The sequence below is a fragment of the Neomonachus schauinslandi genome, chromosome 11 (genome assembly GCF_002201575.2).
Source record: "Neomonachus schauinslandi chromosome 11, ASM220157v2, whole genome shotgun sequence".
Taxonomy (NCBI): Eukaryota; Metazoa; Chordata; class Mammalia; order Carnivora; family Phocidae; genus Neomonachus; species Neomonachus schauinslandi.
The window spans coordinates 100,672,104-100,696,871 of record NC_058413.1 but is presented as its reverse complement, the minus strand read 5'-3'; the positions used below and the strand labels follow the sequence as shown (position 1 = coordinate 100,696,871).

At 52.1% G+C, this 24,768-nt stretch overlaps 1 protein-coding gene across 1 annotated transcript; it reads right to left on the bottom strand.

Annotated features, from left to right (window-relative positions):
• Positions 1 to 2,407: 2,407 nt before the first annotated feature.
• TMPRSS5 (transmembrane serine protease 5) lies at positions 2,408 to 16,973 on the bottom strand. The gene is made up of 13 exons (XM_044919794.1): positions 16,950 to 16,973; positions 15,486 to 15,609; positions 15,046 to 15,144; positions 14,442 to 14,564; positions 13,006 to 13,141; positions 12,555 to 12,668; positions 11,781 to 11,824; positions 10,875 to 11,037; positions 9,720 to 9,898; positions 8,037 to 8,135; positions 7,438 to 7,580; positions 7,037 to 7,189; positions 2,408 to 2,461 (listed from the first exon to the last, which is right to left on the bottom strand). The coding sequence occupies exons 1-13, from the start codon at positions 16,971 to 16,973 to the stop codon at positions 2,408 to 2,410; spliced, it is 1,455 nt and encodes a 484-aa protein (XP_044775729.1).
• Between the last annotated feature and the right edge of the window lie 7,795 nt (positions 16,974 to 24,768).

The window sequence follows — 24,768 nt, the reverse complement described above, 5'->3', positions numbered from 1 at the left end:
CACACAGACCACCCAGATACACACAAACATATAAACCCATGCAGACATACACAGATACACACAGACACACAGGCACAAGGGGACACACAATATGGATCATATCACTTCCCAGGGGCCACCCCAGCCCCTCAGACTTTGCTCTCTTCTGCTAACTCCCACCACCAGTTTTGACCCCATTAGGACTGACTATATAAAAAATTGTCCATCTTTTGTTGGTCCCAGAAACAGTACAGTGTCGCCAAGATATGGGTTGTAGTGCCTTGAACATGCACGTGGGGGTGACATGGGACCCTGCCCAAGGCTGCTCTCAGCTGAAAAGTTCCAAGTCCCAGCTCCAGCCCCAGGCCCACCAAGCCCCAGACCGGGCTAGGCCATGATAAAAGTCATTTCTTGGTTGTGCTCATTACCAGGGCCATGAGGGGTCCTCATTGTCAGCACACCCTTTAGGTCCACCATGTGCCCCAGGGTGTAGAGATTCTTGGACCCAAGCTGCTTGCTCCGGGTTCACGCAGGCAAGAATGTGGGAGCCGGGAGGGGACACTCTGTCCCCTGGTGGTTGCAGAGTTGGCCTAGATGGCCCCTCACAGCCTGCCCTGCAGCTCCACCCAGGGTCCTTGCAGAAAGACTGCCAAAAGTCTTCCTGCCTGAGTCCCAGCATCGCCCCCACCTGCTCCAGCCCCTCCTCGCTCAGATCCGCTGCGCAAACACAGGGCCACTGCCAACGGTGGGAACAGTAAATCTTCCCTCACTCTTTTCTCCATGCCCTCACCTCTGCAGACAGTGCTGAGGAAAAACAAACCCCACAGAATCCCTGCGGGCTCCAGCAGCCTGGAGGTCTCTTCTCTGCTCTTCTCCGATCCCCTCTGGAGGCAGAGGCTGGAGAAGAGGCCCACCCACCTCCCAGGGGGACAGCACCCCCTTCTCCTCCTCCCGAGTGGGCTCAGTGAGCACCACGTGCTGAGCCCTGTACCAGCTCTGGGGAGCAGAAATCAGTGAGACCTGGGGAAACGGGGAAATCAATATTCATGGCTTCCAGGAGCAGCACTGTATCTACCTCACCTTCCTAGCCTCCCCCAAATTCTGGGCCGGGGAGCGCCAGGCTAGCGAGGTGAAGTACCGCTGCCCGGGCTGCCATCTGAGGAACCACCACAGGAAAGGAGCTGGGGCAGCAGGACCAAGGCAGCATCTGCAAAACAGTCCAGACCTCGAGAACTCCCAGGAACCTTCTCTTCCTCCAACTCTGGGTCACCAGGGCAGGTTTCTTTTAAGCCCAGTCAGACTGAAGGAGGACGGAGGAGGCCGAGGGGCAGTAGGTTTTACAGAATGCCTTTTTTTTTTTTTTTTTTTTTTTTTTTAAAGATTTTTTTTTTTTATTTGAGAGAGAGAATGAGAGAGAGAGAGCACGAGAGGGGGGAGGGTCAGAGGGAGAAGCAGACTCCCTGCCGAGCAGGGAGCCCGATGCGGGACTCGATCCCGGGACTCCAGGATCATGACCTGAGCCGAAGGCAGTCGCTTAACCAACTGAGCCACCCAGGCGCCCCCAGAATGCCTTTTATACAGTGGACTTAGCGTGACCCACTGTCCTGGTTTGCCCAGACAGCGGTTTCTGGGGACATAGGGCTTCCGGTGTTAAAACCAGGACCATCCTAGGCAAACTGGGAAGGTAGGGTCACCCAGAGGGGCCGTGGGAAAGGATTCTCCCTCCGTGAGCCTGGTAACATGGCCAGGAACAGAGGACAGTTTGGACCAAAGCTGCCTGTTAATGATTCTGCTAACCAAACCCTTTCCTCACCCCTCCTCCTCATGCACAGGGAGAGGCTGGGGAGCAGAGGGGGTCCTGAGGCCAGCTTAGGAGCTGTCAAGAGGAAGGGGGCAGAAGGAAAGTGTCCATGGTCTTTGTGGGAGGGAGGAAATTCCCTCACCGTCTTTAGGAGCTGGGGCCCATGAGGCCCTCCACGGAGCCTCGAATGTCAGGAAGGAGCAGTGCCAGGTCACGGGGCTCTATCTGTCCCGGAAACCTTCACCCTGATACAAATGCCAGACAGACGGACATGGGGAAAAATGGCTTTAAAATTGTATGCCTGGGGCACCTGGGTGGCTCAGATGGTTGGGCATCTGCCTTCAGCTCAGGTCATGATCCCAGGGTCCTGGGATCGAGCCCCGCATCGGGCTCCCTGCTTGGCGGGAAGCCTGCTTCTCCCCCTCCCACTCCCCCTGCTTGTGTTCCCTCTCTCGCTGTGTCTCTCTCTGTCAAATAAATAAATAATATCTTAAAAAATAATAAAATAAAATTGTGTGCCGGGTGTGGTCCCCACCCCCGCCAGGACCCAGAGGGCAAGCCTCAAGGGAGAGCAGCTGTGAGTGCTATCCTGGTGTGGGCCTGAGGAGCCAGAACATGCTTGGTCCTTTACATCTGGCCCAGCAGCACGCTATGGTGCTCTCCACCGTGGGGCAGATGTCTCTGGAGGTAACAGAGGTTTGAATTAAAGCTGAGAGGGCAGATCCCGTGGAGACTACCTGGCCCAGACTCCCTGTTTGACAGGTGGAAGACCAAGTTCAAGTGAGGCTGAGTCACTCGCTCAGGGCAGCACTCTCTTAAGTGGTTGGAGGCCCAGATTGGGACTCTACCCCATCAGATGCCAAAGCCAAAGATTCCTTGGAAGGGAGGAGGCTCAGAAGGTGAGCCCAGTCCCCGTGAAAGCCCCTGCTTTCCTAGAGCTCACACGCTGCTCTGAGAGAGGCACACAAGTGGAAGATCGGCATCTTCTGGAGCCAGAATTGCTCTCTCCATTCTGTCTGAGTCCCCAGCTTGGTCTGCTCCAGCACCAAGTCCAGACGGAAACCTTCCAGTAGATTCCCTGGGACTGCTCTGTCCCTGGGGCCCCTGGAGTGCTATAAGTCTACAGAGGGTGCCTGGCTGCTCCACATCTCACTTTCCAGGTCTTGGAATATGTAAGAAAGACCAGCCTTGCCCTCAGGAGCAGGACGCTACTCCCCATCCGCTACTAGGAACTTTCTAGAGGTGGTGGTATTTAAGACAGTTCAAGCAGCCATTAACAACGCTGGGCTCCAATCGGTTAGCAGGAAGCAGAGTCCCGAGGGGGAGGCATACCCAAAGTGCATTCTGATGTGTCTGAGTAGCGAGGTGGGGGGCGGGGGAGGGGTATCCGGACGAGGGATGCCGGGAGAGGCTGAATAGTGGCAGCAGGTGTAGCTGGGCTCTCTCTTGAGTAGCCAGGAGGGTCCTCAGTGCATGGCCAGGAGAGGGCAGAGCACAGAAATCAATGGAGAGACTGGGGAAAATCATCTCCCAGCAGCTCCTGTACCAGCTTTTAGCACTGATAGCATTTCCAGGTTTGTCCTATTACGGGTGAGCCCAGCACTTCCAAAAGTAAAAGGTCTAACAAGGAGAGAAAGCCTGCACCCCCACTGTACCCTCCAGACCCCAAAAGCACAGAGAAGGAGTAGAAGAGAGAAGGAGGAAATGCTGGGCATGGCAGCCAGGAGCGACCTGCTTGGGAAGTCCCAGGGGGCTCGCCAGCTCTGCCCAGGCAGGTGGGACACGGAATCCTTGGACAGGAGAGACGGGTTTCCTGCACAGAAATGCCCTGACTTATTCCACGATAGCCCCTCGGAGCTCCCTTAGCAATCGCTGCCTCGCCATGTAGCCCTGTGCCTGGCTGGCTACTGTAATTTATGCAAATAAGCCTCATCGCTCCAATAAGGCAGTCAGGCTTCTCTACCTCTGCATTCCCTACAGAGCTCAATGCAGCTGGGCACCCAGCTGGTCCCCATTAAAATCCTTCTGGACCTGAATCTTCCCACCTTTCCTTGCCCCCAGCTCTACCCCTGCACTCCGGCAGCTGGCCCCCACCCCAGCACACCTCCTCACTTTCCTAAGAGCTGGACTGGCAGGTGCTAACAAAGGAAGGGCAGGTGGGAGCCTCTGAGTCTGCAGATTCGACTGGCAAAAGATACTAGGAGCTTGTGTAGGTAAACAGGGAACCACTATTAGCAAATTCTCTAGTTAGGGTTCTCTTTATCGTCCTCCTGTGGAAGATACTCATTTGTGAATCTCACGGAGAACTGGCAATCTGTAAGAATATTGCCTAAGAAGGGTCTCTGGCAGGAGCCACTTAATTTCCCAGGTTTTGCTTTACCTCACCTATAAAAAGCAGGGATGGCAATGCATTCTTGTAGGCAGGCAACTCAACTAGGTGATAAAGCACCTTCCAAGTCTACACTTCTGTGCAACACTGGACCATCTCGTCATCCACGTGCAAAACACCAATGGGGATGAGTAAAAAGCCCCAGGGTTCCCTGGCACTTACTCATGGCGGGTCTTGGGGAGATACTTAATCTTTCTGAACTGATTTTCTTGCCTATAAAATGGGCACAGTGATCATCATATCTTCACTGCGTAGCTATTATGAGATCTAAGTGAGATACACATGAACAGCGTCGATAAACTAATATCCAAATGTTACTGATTATTAACCGGCTCTAATGACTATGATAAATAAAAACCTCCCTTTAAATAAGCCAATGCTCCTGGGTGACATGGGAAACACCACGAAGATCACAGTTGATGGATTTGCTGGTAACTCTTCCCTGCCCAGGGGAATAAGCTGTCCTGAAACTCCCTCTGGGGATGGGGGCTTACCAGAGTCAGGGAGTAAATGCTCGAGCTCAGGGAAGGGGCTGCAGGTCTATGAACACAGGGTGAGGCTATTTGCCACCCACCCCAGCCTCTCCCATGCTGCTTCTGGGGTTTGAGAGCAGGCTCCCAGCAACCTCCTCCCAGGTGATAGAGCGACAGTTAATTGAGGCCCTTATGTTTTTAGTGCACTTCATGGAAAGGGAGCAGGCCCTCCAGGAATGAATATTCATTTGTACAACCCCTCAAAAAAAAAAAATTGCTGATAAACTCAGGAAAAAAGTTGTGTTGTGCTAATTGCATTTCCTTGGGTAAGCGCCATAAAAAATTCATTGCAGTTTTTAGAAACAAGATGCCAAGTGCATTTTAATTGCTAGAGAGGAGAGAGTTGGGGAGAAGCTGAACCAGGAAAATGCTAACTGGGCATAAACTCAGAAAGAAATCTCCCAAGATGGAAGGCCCAGAGCTGAGACAGGAGCTCAGGAGACACGGGTCTTGGGAAGCCAGAACCTCCTAAGAGAGCACTAACGTAACTGCACTCAGGCCTATGGAAGCAGCCCACCCAAACAGCCGCGGCTGTGTGCTGCAGATCGCGCTGTGTGGATTTAAGAGATGTAAAGAATTAAATAAGTGAATGCCAAAATTCTAGAGAGATGAGCAGAAGTCTGTTCCAGAGCTTTAAGAAATATGTATAGAAGGAAAATTTTAATTCTATCCCTTAGCGTGTGTGTGTGTGTGTGTGTGTGTGAGAGAGAGAGAGAGTGAGAGAGTATGAGAGGGAGGGAGTGTATATGTGTGTATGAGAGAGAGACAGAAAGAGAGACTGAGAATGAGCGGCAGACCGAGACCATACATCACTTCACTTTAATAACAGCGCTCCTTGGACCAGTTCACTGATTGTCATTTTTAAACCAACGCCCTATCCCAGCGCCAACCAGAGCACTTCTTACAGGGCCCCGCCGCCCCAGCAGGGCCAGCCAGAGCCAGGCGGGAATAGGCCGTAGGTGAGAATGACTGCAGAGTCAGGAGGATCCTTGACTCCACGGACTTGGCCCTGCCTTGAGCCAGGGGCTCCTCTAGAGAAGCACCTGCCCTACCTGAGAGCACTTGGAGAGAGTTGATCACAGGGCATCCCTGAGCATCCTCCCAAAAGATGCGTACAAAAAGGTGGGGCTGGGCGGGGGGGAGGAGAGGGCAGAAGGGCAGGCACCGAGCTGCTGCCAGCCACCTCTTCCTCTCTCACTCCTTCCCCATACCCCCCAGCTCCCCCATCTTCCCAGCCCAGCCCCACCCGCTCTCCTGTTACTGAGGCTCTCTGGTGAGAAAGAGGGGCTCAAAATCAGGGCCCTGGGAGGGGAGAGGCCCTCCCTGGAGGCTGGCCCGTGGGTGGTGACTGTCTTGTGTGGTAGGAGGTCCGTGCCTTCTGCATCTGAGGCTGCCGCTTCTCCATCTAGTGGACCTGCCAGAGACCCAGGAAGCACGAGGCTGTAGGCAGGACCAGGGAGGGAGTCCTGGGCTGACAGAGGAAGGAGCCAGACCCACAGCGTGGCCCAACCACCTACCAGCCCAGTAACGTTCATTTTAGTAAATCACTTCACCATTTGGAACCTTGATTTCTACTTCTATCAAATGCAGCTAAAAATATCTGCTTCTTGAGGTTTTCTGTAAGGCTTGAATGAGAGGGCGGGTGCATATGTCCCCTGTAAACTCTAAAATTTATTACCTACCACCTGTGTCTGTGTCCAACCCTGCAGAAAGATGCTTTTCTTCATCACGCCCTGCATTTGTAAAGTTCTTTATACACATAACCTGTTTCCGTACACATTCTCTTACTCGGCCTTCCCAGTGAACAGATGAAGTTGAGGGCCTTGCCCAGTGTCGCACAAGAATTAATCCCTTGCTGAACGCAAACCGCTAAATGCCGAGCTCTCTCCATAGTGCAGGGAATGCAGGCACTCTTAACTGCCTTAGAAACCAGGAGCAAACACGCATATGAATAACACGCGGAGCACTCTCTGCAAGCCTAGCTAGCACTGGGCAGCTCGCTGCTCCTCGTAGTCTTACATCATTCACTCATCACAGGATCACTCCCCACAGGTAGCCGTGGTGCTATTACCAGGAAACTGAAGCTTGCCAAGGTTAGGAATTTGCCAAAGCTCACAGAGTAAATGGCGGATCTGGGCTACACAGCCAGGTCTACTCCTACCTAGTTAACACTTAAATCCAGAGAAATCCAATGGATTCAGTGTTACAAGCATCACTTCCTCCTCCCCATTCTCCAGCCCCAAGCAGGGTCCAGGCCTAAGAGGTGAGGGTCACAGTTTCCAAGGGTTGGGTCCTTTACAAACCCGACCGCCCCACCCCTGCCCCCACACTCACCCTTGCAGTGTCATGGATCCAGTCCAGGAACTCAGCAACCTTGGCGTAGACGCCCGGGTGATTGGGCTCTGCACAGCCACGGCCCCAGCTGACCACCCCCACCAAGTGCCAGGTGCCCACGTCCAGGCACACCAGGGGGCCCCCGCTATCACCCTGAGGACACAGAGACACCGAGAAAGAGGCCGTTAGCCCTTCCTGGTGGAGGGAGCTGAGCCTCTGTTCCCTGCCCCTGCTGCTTCCAGCATGGGATCTCCGCTTGCCTCACTCCTCCCTAAATCCTTAGCACGCTACTCGACTTGCCTAGGCACCCCTCCTCCTAGAGTGGCAGCTCAGAGCAGGGGCCAAGCCACCACAGGTCCCTCCGTTCCTGCCCTCCACTACAGTCCCCCTCCCTGCTGTACCTGGCACGCATCAGCCCTCCCGTCCATGTAGCCAGCACACAGCATGCGGGGGGTGAGTGCCCCACTATACATGCAAGAGCTGTTGCAGAGCTGGGTGCTGAGCAGGGGCACCACCGTGTCCTGGAGCGTATCTGACTTGTGGGCTGCAGGAGGTACACGTGGAGATGGAGGGACACAGAGCCAGGCCGCGGGGCACAAAGCAAGGCCAGGAAGACACAGCAGCAAGAGGGAAGGTGGTTAGAGGCCCTGGAGACATGAGACCCAAAGAGGGGAGCCCAAGGTGGGAGCTGCGGACCCTGGGAAGGAGGCACGGGTCCATCAGACGTAAGAGCGATATGCCCCCCCAATGCCAAGGCCACAGCACTCCTGGGATGGAGTGGCTTCAGTGGAAACTCAGGGAACGTTCTCCCAGAAAGACCCAGGCCAGGGAGACCAGGGCTCCTAGGTCTGGCCAACAGTGATACCAGAGTAAAAGGGGGCTGGCACCGCCATTTGGCCGGGGGAGGTGGAGGTGGGAGAGAGAGGGGCCTCATCTTGGGGACAGTGTCCCCCTAGCCCCCCCACCCCTCTTTTCCCCGGGGGCCTGGGAGCTGACTCACTGTGTCTGGGGTCGGTGTGGCCCCAGCCAGACACCCAGCACCGTGAGCCCCTTGGAAAATCTTGCTTCTCGGCTGGCAGGCACACAGCACCCACGTTATCTGTGGAGAAGCGGGTGGTCCTGGGCCCCACTCGGGCTCAGCTTCCCTTCCCCACCACCTCACCCTCAGCCTGGGGGAAGAACCAGGACTGGAAGGTCCTCCTCACTCCCTCTCCAGCAGTCCTGGCTCCCCGCCTCTACCAGCCAGGCCTCCCATAAGGCTGTGCAGGCCGCGCACTATACCACATCGGCAGGGAGGTCACCGCTGACACGGAGGACAACGTATACACTGCCGCGTGCGTGATGCCTTCTAGGTTGGGCAATGGACACGCTGCACACCCCCTGGCCTGGGCACTGAGGGAGAATGGGAATTTCTTCTGGGCCTTTGCGCCCAACTTCTCCTAATGAGGACTCATTTTGGATTTTCCTAAGGGTGTTTGATCCCTCTTGGGGCCTTGTTTCCAAAAGTGTGTGGCAAGTCCTACGGGGTCGGGCCCCAAACTTGTTCTACAGTAGCACATAGACATGCCATTAAATAAGCACTGATGTACATGGGGAAAGAGAATTCCCTTCTTAGGGTTCTTTCCGTCCCTCCAAGTGCATCCAGGACAAAAATTCCATCCAGTGCCTGCCAACCTCCACCTAAACACAAACAGCAGGCCTGGGCGCAGCAGATCTGCAGAGGGCAGCTAGCTGGAACTTGAACACTGTCTTGTTTTCGCTCGGTATTTTTACGGTTGTTACCTATTCGCTACAAGTAATATGGGTTCTCCAGTTAGGTCATAACTCAAAGTTCCCCTTTCAAATGTACTTAAGTCACTCGAGAAATACTAACTGCTGAGCCACAGTTCAGAAGGTACACATACATGGTAAAATTTGTGAAGGGCATGGAGCAACAACTGTGATTTGGGAAACCCAAGGCTACAGGTGACTGGAGGGAGGAGCACAGAGCGTGTGTGAGCGTGTGTGCATGCGTACTTGTGTGAAGACAGCATGAGCCAGTGTGTGCACGTGTGAGCGCGCGTGTGTGTTTGTCGGTGAGCATGGAGGCACACGTGCATGCTGGGGCGGGGGGGGTTGCTTTCAAGAGCAGCTGCTGTGGAGAAGCCGGACCCCGGAGTCAGGACACCAGGCTCTGGAAGTTTTGCTGTGTGATCTTGCAGAGAGTCACTTTCCTCACTAAACGTCATTGTCCTTCCCTCTTTATACCTGCCTCATCTACCTGTCAGGGCTCTTACAAGGACTGAAGGAAAGACATTTGGGAAAATAAAGCTTATTAACTGTAACATGTCACATGGTGGCTGGGACCTGGGGCCAGCCTGGGGTGAGGGGCGGAGCAGCCCGTTGGTAGATGGAGCAACAAGGAAGCTCTGCTGGGGACGTTGAGGCAAGTCCCACTTGCAGCCCAGCTATGCAAAGGGCCAGAAACTTTGTCCCCAAAAGAGCCTCCACAAGAGTTGGTGCAAGCTTAGGTCCAGGCGATGCCAAAGTTCACTGTGGTCACCAAATGAACTGAATGTGTTAAGGTTTACGGCCCTGGGAGGGAACCTCAGAAATGAGCTCTCCCCTCAGCCCCCACCCGCCCCCCAGGGCCTGCCTCGCTCACCACAGCGCGCAGCTTGCTCACCCCTGGCCAGCGCCTCACCTGAGAAGTTGAGCGGCGTCCGGAGCTGCAGGAGGGCGATGTCATAGTCGTGATTCTGGGTGCTGTAGAGAGGGTGAGGGATGATCCTCTCCACCATAGCCCCCTGGTGGGGCCTGACGGCACTGTGCCTGACCAGCCCCACATGGACCCGCCAGCTGGACAGGCGGGATAGCCTAAAACTGCACATAGAAGCCATGTTGAGCCCAGGGAAGGACGGGGCAGAAGAGGCTGACCTAAGTGAGGTGGCAGGTGGGGGAAGCTGGCCAGAGAAGCCATTAATGGATGCCCCCATCACCAGGCTGGGAGCTCCCAGAACCCAGGACCGTGCCTCCTAGTATCCCTGCAGCAGCTGCCAAGATAGTAGGCATGCAGTAGGTGCTTAATAAATGCTCTACACCAGCCAGAGAAGGAAGACACTGTGGGTGATCTGCAACTCCCTTCCCCTCTGTCCTGAATAATGCTCCTCCATGTTTTATAACAAACATCAAAGGGGCTTGTGTGATATCCTAACTGCAAGTCAGAAAAACTTCTATGAGTCCTGTCTCTCCACCTACTACCTGTGATCGTGGGGAAGTCACCTCACCTCTCCCAGCCTCAGTCTCCGAGCAGTACGCTATCTGCCCTGCCCGCCACCAAAAGGAGAGGTCCAAAGAGCTCATTCACTCATCATTCATTCCTACACTGCTCCAAGCAGTATTTATGAAGCACCTATTATCTGCCAGGACTGTTCTAGACCAGGGGGACATGGCAGTGGGAAAATCAACAAAGAGACTCAGTGGTAAACAAGACTGAGAGTCTCTGTTCCCATGGAGCTTCCAGTCTAAAGGGGAAGAAAGACATTAAACAAATAATTACACGGAAGGTGATTTAATTACAGTTGTGATAAACATTAAGAAGCACAGAGTGCTGTGAATGGGAAAGGCTTCGAAAACCTTCAAAACTGAGGAAATACAAAGAACCAATCTTTGTGCTATTGCTGCTATTCGTACAGAGCTGTTCTTGGTGCGGGACGGGGAGAACTGCACAGTCCGTGCCTCTCAGAATGGACGCGGGGAGGCAGACAGTCCGACGTGGACATGTTATATGGGACATACCAAGGGCCAAACAGAAAAGGCCGCTGAGGCTCTCTCCTCGCCAGCAGCCCCTGAGACTTGCCTGTGCACACAGTGAGCGGCCGTCACCACCCAGCGCGGGGCTAGCACGGAGCCCCCGCACGTGTGCCGGGAGCCCAGGGCCACACTGGCCTGCCAGGGCCAGCGCCCAGGAGCCACGGCCTGCCCGCCGACTATCCGGGAGGCCAGGGGCCCGGCCCCACACTCTGCAAACAGAAAAGCACAGGGGAGATGGTGAGCCAGAAGACAGGTGGGAGCCAGCATGGTCCTAACCTCGGGGAGCGTGGCCCAGTGTGGATAGCTCTCATTTATTACTCCTGGCCTTAAGCTTGGGGGATAGGATGGTCGAAGTGCCAATTACACATCGGGGTGTGGCTGCCCCATCAGGCTGCAAGCTCACTGAGAGCTGCGACCACACCTACAGTGTCCGTGGAGGTGTCCCCAACACCTCACGAAAAGCCTGTCCCACAGGAGGGATCAAAATGTTGGTGTGTGGATGGATGCATGGAAGAGGAAAGAGGAAGAGATGCATAGATGATTGGGGGTGGGGGGTCAGATGATAGAATTTCCACAGATTGTCTCCCATGTGGCCCCCAGTTTGTCCCCTTCCTTAGTCTCCTGAAGGTGCTAACCGGTTAGCAGCCAACAGAAATCCCTTTGGGGCTCTCTAGATGAAAGGGGGCAGGAGCTTCAGAATTCATGTCAGGTAGTGCCAGGAAGTGAAGCAAGGAGATGACCCGCCCGGATCAGGGGCTGGTAGGGGACAGGACAGAGGCTTGGACAGGGCTTTGTTGGGGCAGAAGGGGACGAGCAGGCAGAGAGGCAGGTGGGCAAGGAACCCCACCCCAGACCAAGCTGAGTCTCTCTGTGGGGCTCACCACACTCAGGACAGCGGGGAGACTCCTTCTTCCCACTGCCACCTTTCCGGATATGCCTGGATATGACTCACCAGAGCATCTGAGGGAAACAATCTGGCCGGAAGTACAGCTGTTCCTACAAAACAGAGGTGGCAGCAAGAAGCAGGGCAGGGGCCCACCCAAGGCCATGGAGGCTAGGGACAGTTGTCTGGTGGAGAGAGAAGAGGCCTCCGGTGCAGCCCCCCATCTGTGTCCTGCCTCCATCCAAGCCCCTAGGGCCCTCCTCATTAACAGGTCTCTAGGACAGCAGTGCTACTCTGTCCCATCACCCCAGAGCACCAGCAGGAGGTCATGGCCCTTGAGGGTTGTCTTGAGCAGGGCCCAAATCCAGTATTTGTAGATGGGAAGTCCAGCTGGGCCCGCTAAGGGCCCCTGAATGAACCTATGTTCAGTAAATGGATAAGGGAATGAATGAAGAATAGCACACTTCACCGCATGCCCCTCCAGGGCTTACTCCGTTCTCTCTCTCCAGCCCCTTCCTTGCTCTCCTCTCCCCCTCCTCCTTCCTAGCAAAACCTCAATTCCTGCTGGACCAAAGTCCTCTTCTCTCTCCTACTCATCTCTGGCCCCAGCAGCCCAATGCCTTGATCCCTTTCGTGTCCCAAACCCACAGGGCTCTGGCTCTCCTGGCAGAGTCAGTCCCCACTCACGTGAACTGAGTTTGTGATTTCTGACTGGGAACTGTTCCTCTGTGTCCTATCTCACATGGCCAGTGTCCTCACCACCACGCTCCCATGACCCGAAGATTTTTGCTAAACTGTTCACCAGAAGTAAGGGATCCCACTCAACCTCCTCAGAAGCCCTACCTGGGCAGCCACACCTCCTCCAGGAGGCCTTCCAGTCTGGGAGGGAGCTGAGCAAACCCCCGGGAGCTGTTGAGCTTGGTGTCAGACAGGTTCACTCTCTTGTGGTGAGTGAGTCTTGGTGGAAGAGGGGAACAGAACAGGAGGAAACCGGTTTACTGCAGCACGGGAAATGGTACATAATCATGACCAAGATGTGCATGAGATACCGTCCTCCTAGCAGTACGGTCATGGAGCAAGACTTTGACAATGACCTTTTCTGGGATTCATATTTGTTAAAAAGCAGGGATGCTCAAAGGAGAGAAATGAACTGGGGCCCCACCATGCCCAGAGGCCAGGACACGGCCAAAATGACCTCTTGCCAGTTCCTGAGCACTTTGACGGGGACAGGCAAATAGAGGTCTCCGACTCCCCTTTCTCCACCACCACCCGCCCTCCACCTGGCCCCAGTTACCTGAGATGCCCAAGGCTCTGGCAGATCCGCACCCCCAGGGCAGAGCTCCAGCCCTCGTGGCAGACCAGGAGCCAGTCTGGCTGTGCCCTCACCTGTACTTCCAGCAAGAAGTCCTCAGTGTTTATTCTGAAAGATACTGAAGGCACGGCATGGAAGTCACATCCTACCTGCTGTAGGGTGGAGGGGCAGGTTGGGCAGGGGGAGCTGGACCTGGCCATGCGGGGGCTTGAAGAGGCCTCAAGACAGCATCTGGGTCACACAGTGTCAGGCTCCCTGTCCCCCAGGGCATCAGGCCAGTTCTGAGAACAAAATAGCCCCTATTTATAGTGCTGCATTCCAGTTTGGTGTTTAACCAAGTGCTTTTAAACGTGCTCTGTCGCTCATTGTCACAGCAACCCTGTGGGGTGAGTATGACCATCCTCCCATGCTGCAGAGGGGAAACTAAGGCATGGAGGTTAAGCGACCTGCCCCCTATCACAGAGTCTGCACATGATGGATCCAGGACTTAAGTCCGGGTCTCCCAGTGTCGTATCTTGTGGTAATAATAGTGATGGTTACCACTGAGCATCTGCTTTCTCCAGGCTCTGTGCTAGGCTCTTTTATACATTAGCTCATACTATTCTTACAACTTTTTTTTTTTAAGATTTTATTTATTTATATGACAGAGAGAGACAGTGAGAACAGGAACACAAGCAGGGGGAGTGGGCGAGGGAGAAGCAGGCCTCCCGCGGAGCAGGGAGCCCAATGCAGGGCTCGATCCCAGGACCCTGGGATCATGACCTGAGCCGAAGGCAGACGCTTAACGACTGAGCCACCCAGGCGCCCCTATTCTTACAACTTTATGTAATAAATAGTTGCATCTCCATTTTGTAGAGAAGGAAACGGAAGTTCCGAGAAGCAGTGTTGCCCAAGGTCACACAGCTGGCAAAAGCAGGCTCCACGTTGACTGTAACTTCTATGACTGATTCCAGCCCCTGCCCGGGCACCTAATCTCCTGATCCTTGACTCACGTTTGGCAGGGAGAGGACAATGAGAAGGGGGTGGGGTGGGGGGTGGGCAATGTGGAGTGGGTGGGGAACCCTGCTGGCTCCACCCCGGCTCCCCACACACACCGGTTCCCCCTTCCCATCCTGCTGGCTCACTCGGCCTCAAATGGCAAGTTGCCACCCCTCCTCCAGCCTGGGCTCCTGGCCTTGCCCCAGCTAGGGATCAAGACAGTCCCCCAGGGAGTGCTGAAAGCTCCAAATCTGAGATGGACTTTTCAAGGCTGAACCACGTCGCTCCCTTCCTGCCAGAGGAGGAGACCCAGATGCTGGCAGTGATGTCAGGGCCCTTCATTCTGGTCCTCTTGTCCCTGGCCAGAAGTGGGGGTCCCAGAGCTTTGAAGGGGCTCAGGGCTGGGGGGGGCAGTCCGTAGGCTTGGGGGGGTGGCCCACCTGCTCTGGGAAGCATGGGGAGTAGGGCTTCCTCACCGCTGGCCTCGGAGCAGCTCAAAGGGATCTCCTCATCCTGCAAGGTTCCGGCAGCGGGCTGAGAGGCCACTGGCCACAGATACAGCACTTCAGAGGACAAGGACAGGGAGAGGGTCACAGACAAGAGGCTAGGAGAAGGGAGGGATTCCCACATGAGAGGGCCAAGGGGCAGAACAAGACCCCTGCAACAGAGGGAGACAAAAGCAGCTGCCTGGGGACTCCCCCTCGGCCACCCAGCCTCAGGCGGGCCCCCACCCGCCTGAGGGGCTCAGCACACACTCTCTCTCCCTGTCCCTGTCTCTCTCCCTCTGACTGGGAAAGACTTCTAGAGAAAGTTCGACTTGGGCCTCCCTGGGTCATCCACTCAAGTACCTTTCACTTCCCACGGTAGGACTAAAGCATTCTGCACGCAGAGCCTAAGTCCCTCCCTTCTCCCTGCTGTCAGTTCAGAGTAGATGAGAAAGACAGGTCCCGGCTGCCTTTTACATCTGCTTGTCTCTTCCCGCAAGGACGCCCCAGACCCTGTTCTTTGGCCCTCCCCGGAGCGCTGAAGGGTCCCAGCACTGACCGAGAAGCCAGGAGCCGACGCTCACACCAGCCAGCAGCGCCAGGGCTCCCAGCCCTGCACAGCAGCACCACTCTGAGCACTGGCGCCCTGTCCGAGAGCCTGCGGGACAGGGCAGAGGAGTCTGTGTGCCCTGTTCCTGCCTGCCAGCCTCACTCTGCCCGAAGCCCCACCATGGGGCCAGGCAGCCACGGGGCTGTGGCAGGAGTCTGCCCCACTGCACCTGCCACCCCCCCCCCACCCACCCCATCCCCACTGAGGCCCCCAGAGCCCACTCAACCCCCAAACTGGAAACAGAGCAAAAGCAGGTCTGGGATAAACAGTGAGGCAGCCTCTCGCCATCAGCCACTGGGGCCTCTCTCAAGAAGGATCTGGGGGATGTAGGAAGATTACCCAGTCGCTGTCCCCACCCTGTCATTCCCCTATAGCCCAGTCTGGCCTACTGGGTTGCTGCTGGGCCTCGGGCCTCCGCAGTGGGTCTCTCAGCTTTGCTTTGAAGATCTCAGGTCCTGGGCCCTCCTCTGCATCCTGAGCCTCCATGTGGGGTTGGCCATCCGGCATCAGGCTCTGGGGAAATAACTGTCAGTCACTCAGGATCCCCACACCAAAAGGAGAAGATCAGCCCACTACAAGACCCCACTCTCTAACCTCAGCTGTGCATTCACTGCCTTTTTTTTTTTCATCTTGGAGACTCTGTGTGTTCCTACTGATGCCCCTCCAGGCCCTCTCTGCTCTCCTGGAACCCCTAACCCCACCCACCTTATTCTCACACAGCCAGTAAGCACCAGAGTGGGTATTCAAACCCAGACTGGGCCAACTCAGAAGCCCACACTCCTCACCACTCCCTTCCCTGGCCTCCCACAACCATCAAGGGCATCTGCTGAATCTCTCAACATCCCTCCTCAGGCCTCTAGATCCCAGCCTTCTTCATTCTCTCCTGTCTCAGAGGAAGTCCCCCTGCCCAATGCACCATCCATTCATTTATCCAGTAAATAAGATTTAGCCCAAGTGGCTGGGCCACAGTGGGGGACACTATAGGGAGTTCAAAATAAATCAACATGGAACACTCCCTAACTGCCCCAGAGAATTTGCAGTCGGGTCCTGATATGTTAAAAAAAAAAAAGACAGAACATGTTAAGTGACAGAAGAAAGAAGGAGAGGTTACTTCTCACTGGGAGATCAAAACAGGCTTCCTAGAAAAGACAGCCTGAGACAGTCCCTTATAGATGAATAGGGCTTGAACGGACATATATGGGCATTGGGTATTCCAGGCAGTTGAAGAGGCAAAGGCATGGGGGTGGGAAAGCATAGAGCAGAGGACGCTATATGTTGCCTGATGCTCATGAGCCATGAAGAAGAGTAATGGAAAATAAGATCTTGGAAGAAATACCGGACCAGCAGTTCAAAGCTAGGTCTGCAGCCTACTATGTGAACTTAACTCAACACCTCTCCAAACTTCAATTTTCTCATTTGGAAAATAAGAGTGATAACCACTACTACCCAACAAGTCAGCTCCCTCCTCTAGCATCTTATCTCCACTCAATGTCCAAGCCAGAGCAATCCTCCTACAATTCAAACATGAGAAGGCTCACCCCATTTTTAAAGTACCCAATGAGGACACCTGGGTGGCTCAGTCGTTAAGCGTCTGCCTTCGGCTCAGGTCATGATCCCAGGGTCCTGGGATCGAGTCCCACATCGGGCTTCCCGCTCTGCGGGAAGCCTGCTTCTCCCTCTCCCACTCCCCCTGCTTGTGTTCCTGCTCTCGCTATGTCTCTCTCTGTTAAATAAATAAAATCTTTAGAAAAAAAAATAAATAAAGTACCCAATGAAACTTCCTACTCTTTAAGAAAAATCCAAAGTCCTATGGCACGGCCCACAAAATCCTCTGTGCCCTCACCCTTCCTCACCTCTCCATCCACACCTGCCAGCATGATTCCCTCTACAGTGGAACTCGGTCATAGTAACACACATGCCAGTCCTCTGGGCCTTAACGTGCTCTCGTTCCACAGAAACTTTGCATCTGCTGTCCTTTCCCCCATGTAGCTGACTCCTAAGACACAGCTTAGATGTCACTTCTCCAAGAAGCTGTCTTCAATCTATAAGGCACCTGTTGTGACCCTATATTGTGCTCATTTACTTCTCTTTCTCTCTGCCCTTCCTCACTGGTCTAGGGTCCCAGAGCCTAGCTCAGGGCCTGCCACGAAGTGGGAATTCAGTTAATGTACGTTAAGGAGGAAGGCAGGCGGGGAGACCACAAAAGATTATATGATCAAAAGGGCTTTATAAATTATAAAGTTCAATGCAAATGCTAAGTATAATAATAATAAGAAATATGTAAAAGCAGTGGATCCTTTCTTCAAGGAACTTAGGATCCAGTAAAACAGACAAGACCCCTTAAAACTTAAAATGACTCCAGGGGGGCCTGGGTGGCTCAGTCAGTTAAGCATACGACTCTTGATTTCATCTCAGGTCATGATCTCAGGGTTCTGAGATCGAGCCCTGCATTGGGCTCCACAATGAGCATGGAGTCTGCTTAAGATTCTTTCTTTCAGGCACCTGGGTGGCTCAGTTGGTTAAGCGTCTGCCTTCAGCTCAGGTCATAATCTCAGGGTCCTAGGATGGAGTCCCGCATCGGGCTTCCCTGCTCAGCGGGGAATCTGCTTCTCCCTCTCCCTCTGACACTCCCCCTGTTTGTGCTCTCTCTCTCTGTCAAATAAATAAATAAAATCTTAAAAAAAAAGATTGTCTCTCTCCCTCTCCCTCAGCCCCTCCCTACCACCTCCTCACCCGCAAGTGTACATGCACTCTCTCTCTCTCTCTTAAAAATAAAAGTTAGTATGACTCGTCTCCTCTGAAGATTACAGCTTATCCTGTCAACACCTAGAGTTGTGCCCAATGATCATAAAAACCTGAAACACTGACTCCAAGACAATGTTGGCTTAGATGGGATTTCCATGTGTCACATGGAATGTTCTTGTCACATTCCTCAGTCCTGCCTTTGTGTTCCATTGAACTTCGTGCTCCTGACCCTCAGGCTAGGAGAAAAAAAGGCCTTTGAAGACTCGCCCAGATCAGTCACTTCTAAATCACCCTGGAAATCATTCTGTTGGACCCATGAACACCCTTGCCAGTTCAGCTCACAAGCAGGGCAGCAGCCCAAACTTCCGTATGAAGCAAGACACCACCCCTACTCCCCATCCCCTACACCAGTTACAGCCCAGGATCTATAGGGCTGGTCCTCCCACCAACAATAGGAGAAACATGGGGTCTTGCCTTGCCCCTTACCATATACACTCTTTCTTAGGTCTAGAAATGAGGCTCAAGGGCACAAGCAATGAGACTGGAGAACCACAGGCTTGGAAGAGTCAGTCAAGCACCCATAAAAAAGCAGAGAAGTGGCAACAGCATTTGGGGTTTGGGTTTCTTCTCTGGGAACATGGTTTCTCTTGAACCGATGTCCTTCTGAGCAAAGAGGCAGTGCTTGGTCTAGAGAGAATTCCAGGGCATACCCAGGCTTTTCTCCTGTCTCAGTATCAAGGGAGCTCGGCTTTCAGTTCAGCTTCTGGACTAACTGGCCTCACCCCAGGAGTTGCTCTACCTCCAAATCCATGTGTTTGAGCTCATGCAGTAGCCTGCAACAATAGTCTGTAATGGTTCAGGATCTCCTGGTCCTCCTTTTGAGTAGGAGTTCAGTGTAATAGTGATTTGCTCAACACTGTCTATGTGCAAAGCACTTGGATAGGCCTATGGGGGACAGGAGAGGAGAATAGAAGTCAGTCCCTGGGGGAAAAAATAGGAGGTTGGCCACACAGGGCCTCCTCTAGGATCTAGCCTAGAAGCCCAAGGGTGGGGGCAGGGAGAGAGAAAGAGGGAGAGGCCAGGTCAGGGATGGCACAGATGTATGTAGAGTCTTACCATTCGGCTCAGCGGCACCGAAGTAAACCCTCGGGGTCTCTAGGCAGGGTTCTGCTCCTGTTCTTGGATCAGCAGTGATTAAATAGCTCAGCCAGCTTGGTTGGAGAGTGAGGTCTCCCTAGTTCACATAGGCCCCTCCCTTTATCCCTTTATTCTCCCCCCGGCCCCCCCCCCCACACAGACATGAATCAGAGAGACAATAAATCTGCTCAGAAACCATGAATAGACCTCTTGTTTCAGGAAAGGGGGCCAAGGGCTGGGCTGGGCAGCTTCAGCCCCTCCCATCTGCTAACTAGAAGCTTAGAAACAGAGGAAAAGGTTGCAGGGAGGAGGTGAGGCCAGATTCAGTTGCTTAGCAACCAGGTCCCTTGTGCCAAACAGTGTGCCCCATGCGTGCTCGCACAATTCCCCCTTCCTGCTGACAGGGGCTGATATTAGCATTTGTGGAAATGTTTCTGAGCCCTCTGGATTACATCTCATCACTGTGTGGGTTGGCTTTCCCAGCAGTCTGGGGCTGTCACCATGTTGGAACTGGGATGATAATGAGGAATTTTTGTCATTTCTCTCCTCAGGGCTACGCCTGTCACCCTAATGCTGGGGAAATGGGGCCTCTCCACCCAGCTTTCTTGGGGGCCAGTTACTACAGGAGGCCTCAGCGCTATCTTGCTTCAAACTACAAGGTGGCCCAGCTGAGCCCAGGGTGGGTTGAACATACCTGGGAACCACATCTCTTCAGTGAGGAAGAACAGGTGCCAGGGAGGAAGAAGGCTTGTGTGGTTTCCCCTCCTCCAAATGCTTCTCACGGATCCCTCAGATAGAATGGTTAAGAATGTGGGCTTTAGAAGTCAGGCCTTCATCTAACTCCAGTTCTGCCACTTCCCTTACTTAGCCTCACGTGAAAAATGAGGATAATAGTACCCATCTCATAGAATTGGTGCTGGAAATGAATGAGATATTGAATATAAAGCTCCTAGCCTGGTATCTAGCATAGAATGTACTCAGTAAATATTGGCTGCTATCATTATTATTACTGTTGAACCTCATCCACACAGGCTTTATTTTTGCCCTCTACTTCCCTCATGCACTCAGTCAACTCTGAGCTTATGGTAATCACACAGAGCTCCCCACACTTCTAATACAATGAAGACACAGAAGTCAGCTATGAATCCTAAAAGCAGGAGGAGAGAACTGGTGGCTGGAGCTGAGAATCCCCTGGCTAGGCTCTGAGATCTCCTAAAACAAATACCCCCTCAGCCTACAAATACGCATACTTACCGTGTGTCCGGAACTAGTTCGGGCATGGAGAATGAATAAGTCACCAGCTAGGAAACTGCAGGCTGAGACAAGACACAGGAACAGATATCAATAACCATTATTTGTGAAACAGGGGCATAAACACAGAGGTATAGGAAGATAAAGGAAGAGCTGACTCCTTTGCCCAGAGGACACAGAAAAAGCTTCACAGGAGAGGAGACATTTGAGCTGTGTTTTGAGAAATGAGAAGGCAATCACATAGAAGGGCATTCTAAATATACTACAGGTGATGTCAGTGAAAATGCCAGAGTAAAGACCTCTGAAAAATTTCTTCTCCATAAAAGCAAGGAGAAAACTGACGAAATTTTGTCAGAATCCAATTTTTAAAAGTCTGGAAATTAACCAGAGGCTTACAGCAATATGGAAACTGTTTATTCAAGAAAAACGACGCAATCTTGGTAAGAACAGTGAGCTTTGTGGCATTTTAATTTGTTGTTATTCCATCACCCTCTTTCTTAGAAACCAATATCCCACAATCACAAGGAAAACCAGCAGCCTGGCAGCCACAGGTAGAACAGGGTTGGGGTTCCTTCAAAGACTCATTTCCAGAGAGCTGTCATTGTTTGAACTCTCTGGAAGATCCCTTTTGTGAGACTGTCTTAATTTGACTGGATTCTGAGCTTGCCAGTATGAACAGCTTTTTCTCTAAGGAGGTTTGTTGAAAATAATCAAAGACAGTTGTTGGACTTTACGGCTGCCTAAGGCAATGGATAAGAGTTGGGGCAAATAATCAGCTAATCAAAAACCTTAAAATAAAAAGCTAGGGAATGAGGTGTCCATAGGGACTTTGAAAGGCTCTGAAATATTCCAGAGAATCTAGAAAGTAAGCACATGAACAGGAATGTGCACATACCAAGGACTGTGTACATACTTAGAAAAGACTTCAAGAAGGTCCTAAGCTCTCATTTCTGGCTAAGCTCAATGCCCTGAAAAAGCAGGAAATGAAGGCTAGGGCACAGCTGTAAACTTCCTGGCTGAGTGTTGAAGGCATGCCCCAACATGTCCATAGAGCCCCTCTACAAAGACTGAGAGACTTACTGGTTCTAGGCATCGGAGGCAAATCTCTGTCCAATCTTTCACTGACCACTAAGCAAACTAACTGAGCAGAGACTTCAGTGGCCACACACGACAAAGAATACAGAATTCATTCAGAAAAGTCACTAAACAAACGGCAACAACAATAAACACTAGGGAATGGGGAGAATCTGATTTCCAGAATTGATGTATTATATTATTTAAAACCCAGTTTTCAGTAAGAAATTGTGAGGCACACACAAAAAAAATAAGAAAGTATGGCCCATATACAGGGGGGGGGGGGAAGGAATCAATAGAGGATTCTGGTTCAAGGTGATGACATGCAAGGCTCCTGAATTCAATTCTTTCCACAGACACATCAAATCTACAGTTACGCACAGAGCGATCCTCTCCGAAAGAAATCCAGAAACTAGCTGAGTGACTCCTCCAGTAGGGCAAACGAGGAAATCTCCACACCAAAACTGGCAGAAAAGTTTGAGACACACTCTTGCCATAAACTCCACCCATGGCACAGCAACATATAATCAGGAGGGAACTCACAATTCTCAAATTCTCCCTGAGGAGGGAAGTGTTTGGACTCCACATCTTGCACTCCAACTTTTAAGACTTCCACCTGAAGGACAGGCTCCCAAAACACCTAGTCCTGAAAGTGAATGGAGCTTGCATGCATGGTAACCACCATAAGGCCTGAGCACCTTATTCATCTTATAACTCATATAAGTTATAACATGGTGACTATAGTTTATGACACTGCGATGTATAATTAAAATTTGCTAAGAGTATATAACTTAAATGCTCTCACCAAAAAGTAAGTAAATAAGTATGTGGGGTGATAGATGTGTTAATGAACAAGATGAGAAGAGCCCTTTCACAACGCATATAGACATCAAATCATTAAGATATACACTTTAATTTTACAATCACAATTTTGTCAATCATAAACCTCCATAAAGCTGGGGAAAAAAAGAGTGTGTTTTAGATTAAACTGGGACTGGTCTCTTTCTGGCCATCCTTCTCTGTTTTGCTACCTAGGAAGGCTCTTCTCTTTCTCTCTGGACTCCTTCCATTACAGGTGAGCTATTCTGAGTACCCTGGCCGTTTCCCTGGCAGGGAGAGAATACCAACCTCCAGGGAAAGGCAGCAGGGGCCTACAGTGCAAACTTTAAGGAGTCACTCACTAGCAAGTGGAGTGTCAGTACTTGAATACCCTAAGGGTGATGCCTCCTTAAATTTTGTGCCGTGGTGGGCACTATCTGAAGCCAACTGAAGCATGACCCCTCTGCATGAAGGCCCTGTGATCTCTATTTTTACCATGGTGACTCATATGTAGCTTCATCCTAGTCCGGACCCTGCTCCCCTACCTTCTTCCCCCCTGACAACTCCCTGACTCCCAGGACCAGGATAAGCCTCGACTCATGAACCTTGAAATTTTGCTTTCTCTCCTCCTTCAGTCACTATTCTCAAAAACAAGAAGGGCCTTTCTCAGCTGTCCTTCGGACAGATCACACTGTTGTATTTCTCTTCTATGCAAATGGAAATACCTGAGTTCAAGTTATACAGAATTCTCAGACTTATAAAGTTTGTTGAAAGAATCTACCATTTATGCCGCAGGAAGTTGGAGGCCATCCAAACCCAGGCCTCCCAACATCTGGTCCGGGGTTTTCTCCCACTCCTACCACACATACACACCCCACAAGTCATGTATTCACAGAACATGCAGGCTCCGAGAGAAGTTCCACCTATGGACCACTGCTCTAGCTAGTGCCTACTGAGTTCCATTCTGCTCATGATGCTCCCTTCCTGTCTGCCGGTAGATGACAGCTTCAGCCCTTCTTCGTGGATTTAAGCCTGCCCATGACCTTCCCTTCCTGACTGCCTGCCCTACAGATTTCAGACTTGCTTAGATAGCCCCCATAATTATTCACTCTTTCTCTCCCAGAGAAAGGGAGTTTGGTGCTCTCAGTGGAGGTTGTGAAAGCATGCGTGGGATGAGATGCAGGATCAAGATTCTGAACAGCTCTATATATCCCCTCAGTGCCATCCCATTCCTCTCTTTAGCTTCATCTCTACCAAGAACACATCTCTCACTCTCAGACTCTATCTGTTGCACGGTCCATCTGTATATACAATATCCCCAGGTCCCCTCAAACAAGTCCCAGCCCCTCCCAGTTGGGTTCAGACCATCCCACTGGGGTTCATTCAAGCCATCAGACCCTCTAATGCCATCCCACAGCCTAATGAGACCCAACCACATACCTCCTTCCAACCAGCCCTCTGGAGAGTGGTTTTCTCAGTGAAGAAATTAATGATTCCTAAGTCTAATAAAAGAGAAGCTTTAATAAGTGAAAATTGGGAAAATGCGAGATGCAGTTAACTTATTCCAGACCATTACTGCGTCTTAATAGGCAGTGAAGAAACCCTGACTGTCTGTTGCCATTTTGCTTGCTTGTAATACAAAGAAATGGATAAGAGTATATTTAGAAGGAAAAGAATAGCTATGTGGTCTCCTGTGGTAATCAGTTGCTTACTCATTAGCATACTGCTGTCTGAGTACTCTCTTCTGTCTTATTCTGACCAAAATCTAAAATAGGGGATGCCTAAGCAAGTGTGGAGGGCACCCTCCTCTGAAGGGCCTAGAGATGGCCCCCACTCCATCTTCTCCTTTCCCTCCCCCTTCTTCTCCCCAGCAAGACCTCACTGGCAAGAAGTCTGACTCTTCCTTGGCAAACAGAAATCTTGAATATCTTGGGGTCATCTTTGCCTGCTCCCAACTCCTGACCTTCCACCCAGTCATTCAAATAGGACAGCTCTCAAATCTACCCCTTCTTCCACTACCCTAAACATCCACCAGCATCTTCCCCAGAATTGCTGTAACAGCTGCCCAAGTGATCCTCCTTCACTGCTCAACTATCAATACAGAAGGATAAAATAAGTGAAAATGGACCCTCCTCTTTTGTACCCTGCTGCCAAAGTAACATTTCCTAGAGCAAAACTAAAAATATTTAAAAACCTTCCAGGGACGCCTGGGTGGCTCAGTCATTTAAGCAGCCACCTTCGGCTCAGGTCATGATCCTGGGGTCCTGGGATCGAGTCCCGCATCGGGCTCCTTGCTCAGCGGGGAACCTGCTTCTCCCTCTGCCTGCCACTCCCCCTGCTTGTGCTCTCTCTCTCTCTCTCTGACAAATAAATAAAGAAAATCTTAAAAAAAAAAACAACCTTCCATAGCTCACCGTAGCTCCCGTGATAAAAGCATTGATTCATTTGCTCATTCATTCATTCAACAAGTGTTTTGTAAGTTCCTACCAAATGCCAGGTACTTTCCTAGATTCTGGAGTTACATCAGCGAATAAGTCAGGCACAGCCCCTGCCCTCAAGGAGCTCATAGGCTCGTTCTATCAAGCCAACCATTAGAATGCAACCTCTGATGGGGGAAGAACAGGGTGTAATGGGTGCACCTAACTT